Genomic DNA, 4,269 nt, shown 5'->3' on the forward strand with positions numbered 1-4,269 from the left:
CGTTAAATAAAACTGTTTGCTCGCAGATAGTAAATTATGTCATTTCATGTGTCACCAAATGACGTGGCAATTTTGCAAAGTGACATGACGCCGAGGAAGATCGCGCGCCGCGATACCGTAATCGATTAATAGCCATCGCGATGCCAAATTTACTCCGTTAAATAAACGATCCTATCGGCAGGTGCGGTGTGCGACACGGGGAGAAATACGCGCCACCGCATGACGTATCCGAAAAAGGAAAAACGAAAAAGAACCGCTTCTATCAGCGCGACATGACGATGCAGGAACGCAGGAACGTTTTGCGCGTAGGCGGTCGCGATAGTATCGGATCTTACTTACGGTGGTACTTACGCCCAGATATATCTCTGTACACATGTGTATACGCACGTATGTACAAGCTCTATCTCTATTACCCGGCTAATTTCACACAGCACGGTACGTCATGCCACGCGCATGCGATCGGCCTCGGATATCAAGTCTCCGGGCTTCGGGATGAAACGCGCGTTTACAAAATGCGCGAAGAAAATGAGGTAGCTGCGAAACGAGAAACGAGTTCCCGGCGTGAAAAATATGAATTGTAAAAAAGAGCTAAGTGTTCGATAACTTTGGATACCACGCGCGACGAATGCGACTACGAGCGTGATAGCCAACTTATGCCTATGTCCTCTTACAAGCCTGTTATCTATCGGATGAAATCATTTCGAGCAGTCTCTCCACGAGCAAGAGTTTTCTTACAATCTCATTTCCTATCCCAGATTGGCTATATCTCGACTATATCTTTATATCTTTTTAGAGCTGTTCTAATCTCATCACCAATCGTTTTAAACAGGTATATCGAACATACAGCCGGAACCATCTTCCAAGTTCCGCAACTATAATATATTTTACTGTAAATATATATACACGTTACTTAGCATATATATATATATATTTTTTTTTAATTAAAATATGAGAATCAGGGCTAATGAGAGTTAGAGCGCAGTAATTGGAACGTTAATTAATTTATGTAAAAGTGTTCTTTATTCAAATTACTTGGTTGCATGTACCGATTTGATTTTTAACAACGAATTCCCAAAGGACCAGAAATAAATAGCCTCCCAATTTTATTCTTCATTGATTACGTTTAATACTCGTTGATTATGTAGTTAAATATAAAATGAAAACCGATTATGTGAGAGAGATCTGCCAATATTCTATAAAATTCTAATATGTCCAGGAGTGTAAGATTGAAACTTTAGTAAAATATAAAATCCGCAAGTCATGTTGTGATAACAATGTAATATACATGACTATATCTCGTCGAAGTTAAAAGTAAAATGTATGTTTCCTTTCTTTATTTTTAAAATAACAAGTTGAAGCTTTTTTTACTAATATATTTACATACTTTTCTCTTTTTATACTTTATAATAATATTGCGATATATTTTGGATTGTTCTATGTATTCTTAAAATATTGAACTTTTATCACTAATTTTTATCAAAATATGACACAAAATTTTTACATATAATTTTTTAGTAGAATAAAAATTTTGAAACGAGTTTAATGAAAGCTTTTCTCATCTTTATTTCAATTTACGACTTTTCTTTATTATACAGTTCTACGCTACAGTCATATGTTCAGTCTCATTACATATTTGTACAAAAAAATTAATTAGTTTACGTTTTTAAATATTGATATAATAGTATCTTTCTCTCCGCTTCCTCTTTATAGCTTTTCGTAATCGGCGGCATTACGAACTACGGAGTACTTGAAAAAGTGTTGAGGCATAACGAATCGCGACAGTGGATAATCCACCTTCGTCGTCACGTTTTTGTATTACTTTTGTTGCGTTTACGCTTACCGTCGTTTAAAATCAGGAAGGCGAATGTGAGAGTACCTGAGAGAAAAGTTCCGAAGATCGCGCAAGGCTTGCGGCGCGATAATGCGCTTATTCATAGCGAATAATCCGCTTAATATGCCGCGACACTCAGTTATTAACACGCGCGCGCCGGTCAATTAGCACGGTTTTTCGACCCACGCCTAAGATTAAAGTGCTCGGGATTAGTACCGGTAATTATACTGTATCGGGCATTAATTATTCCTCGTCTTGCCATCTAGGCGTTATAATTCTTCGGGAATAGAGAGAGACGCAATTAAACGGGCGGATGCTTAAGTGGCGGATGCTCTGGGACGTAAAAATGTGTCGCATCTTGTTGCATCTGGTTGAGAATCTCTAAATAATAATTCAATTTAATGTGAAAATTATTATTTTATTCAAGATTGTCGCGTTTTATTAAGTTTATATCTGAGTTGATAATAAATTGTTGCATAAATAGATATATGATAAGAACTGTCTCATAAAAGTTAGAAAAAAATATATTAACATTTTTTTTTTAACGAAAACAGGTGTGGAATATTGGAAGAAATGTGCCAAGATCAAATCGTCTGGAGTATAGCGATATATAATCGGCACTTGCTTGATAATGCTGAAATATTAAGGCTTCTCATCCCTCATTATGGATTTTTCATTATGGATTGATGTCGGAAATGAGGAAACACATAATGAAAATTCTTGAAAAATATATTAAAACAGAAATATTTTTTAATAAAACACAATATTTATCTACATTTAATAAAGACTACACTTGTAAAATAAAATCAAAAACTCTCATTTTATTTTGGAATACGAGAGAAATCGTAGAATAAAATTATATTTATTTCTCTCAATTCATAAATACCACATAACTTGTTTCGATTTCTGATTAAATATAATTCAATTTAAAATATATGCTTGTTTATTAATTACTAGAACACAGAAAAAAAGCTTTCGATATACTTTACAAACGTATTTTATTGATTGCAAATGTTGTTTAATTAAAAAATACGTTTTAATATACAATTTATAAGAAAATTTTGTTTACGTATTTTTCTTGCTTTTGACGTCACAATTCAAAATGGCTGCAGTAAGTAGATAGGAGGAGTTTCTATATTCCATATAGTAATATCAATATATTTCTCACATAAAAATTATATCTGATGATAACGAAGCAAGTAACATTTGACACGATTGCTATTAAACGTGATATCGTATTTCTCTGGCGTGTTTCTTGGTTGATTAAATCGTATCAAAATATCTACCGCCTTGACGTCGTCGCGGTGGAATTAATGCCAACGCATAATCGTTTATTTCTCATAATAACTTTTTACCGAATCGCAATCGGTGCCATGTGAAGAAAACGGCTCTCAACTTTACTTGCTCTTCGCGAGAGAAAAACCAGCGGGACGTCTCGATGAGCATACACATCGACGAGTATACGGATATATTATACTCTTTTATATCGTTTCGCGATTCGCGCGATCGTCGACCAGTGCGATACATTTATCTGGCGTAATGGGCACGATCAGACGCGATCAAGCCAATCGAGAATTACGGCAGTACGGGGTGAGCTATCAGCCGGCAGTGCGGCGTCGATACAGAACGCGAGCGAAATGGTTCGCCAACGGGATCGTAATTATCCCTCACAGTCATTAGTCGGAAATATATCAGCCGGGTGACACACACGAAAACGCGCACTGATGTGCGTCTACCGCGACTGGATGGAGAAGGGCACGAGAGATACTGATCTCGAGATATCGTATGCACCTTTCCTCGTATGCACCGCATGTAGTGCTGCCGCAGGTGACTGTCGGTCCGTCGTGGACAGCCGGGCAATCGGCACTCTCTTCAACGTAGAGATACTTATTTGTTGGCATGGGCTTTAATCACCCTCCTTGCAGTTGGCTATCATTGAGAACAAGAATATATCCCGATAGATATATAGACCCGTATTACAGAAACTATAGCCATTAACGTGGCGACGCAAATATGTGACTCGATACATTTGTGTAACAACGTTACAGAATGAAGACGGTAAGAAGCAAAGTGTAAGTGTTATGATTCCATCATTAAAGTGCATTAAACAATCCGTAGTTCTGCGTTTCTTCCCCTTGAGGACATTTTAAATTAAAGCGAAATCTATTTAAACTAAAATAAAAAATAAAATTCTATATCTCACTGAGAAGTTTAATAAACTAATGAATAAGGAAATATCGATCATTAATTAAATAAGATTAAGATTTTCATAATTCTACAATTCGTACATTATATACTTATATCGACATACAACTAAAAAGTAAAAATTAACATTATGCCGCATTATATGTATATATTTCTGAATTATAAAGAATTTAAAAAAATAAAAACATTCATACGCCAGTTAAAGGTATAGAAGAAATTTTATATTTCTAGGT

General features: G+C 35.6%; 1 protein-coding gene across 1 annotated transcript; it reads left to right on the top strand.

Moving 5' to 3' along the window:
* Positions 1–466: 466 nt before the first annotated feature.
* LOC108756605 lies at positions 467–2,585 on the top strand. The gene is made up of 2 exons (XM_018500530.1): positions 467–829; positions 2,386–2,585. Exons 1-2 carry the CDS (start codon positions 654–656, stop codon positions 2,516–2,518), a joined length of 309 nt encoding a protein of 102 aa, XP_018356032.1. The 5' UTR covers positions 467–653; the 3' UTR covers positions 2,519–2,585.
* The last annotated feature ends 1,684 nt before the right edge of the window (positions 2,586–4,269 follow it).

This window comes from Trachymyrmex septentrionalis, unplaced genomic scaffold (assembly GCF_001594115.1).
Source record: "Trachymyrmex septentrionalis isolate Tsep2-gDNA-1 unplaced genomic scaffold, Tsep1.0 scaffold129, whole genome shotgun sequence".
In the NCBI taxonomy this organism is placed as follows: Eukaryota; Metazoa; Arthropoda; class Insecta; order Hymenoptera; family Formicidae; genus Trachymyrmex; species Trachymyrmex septentrionalis.

Excerpts from the sequence above, each read along its gene's own strand:
- LOC108756605 (XM_018500530.1), top strand. The coding sequence starts at position 654 with ATGCCTATGTCCTCTTACAAGCCTGTTATCTATCGGATGAAATCATTT. Across the intron at positions 830-2,385 it reads TCACCAATCGTTTTAAACAG|GTGTGGAATATTGGAAGAAA; the intron begins GTATATCGAACA and ends TAACGAAAACAG.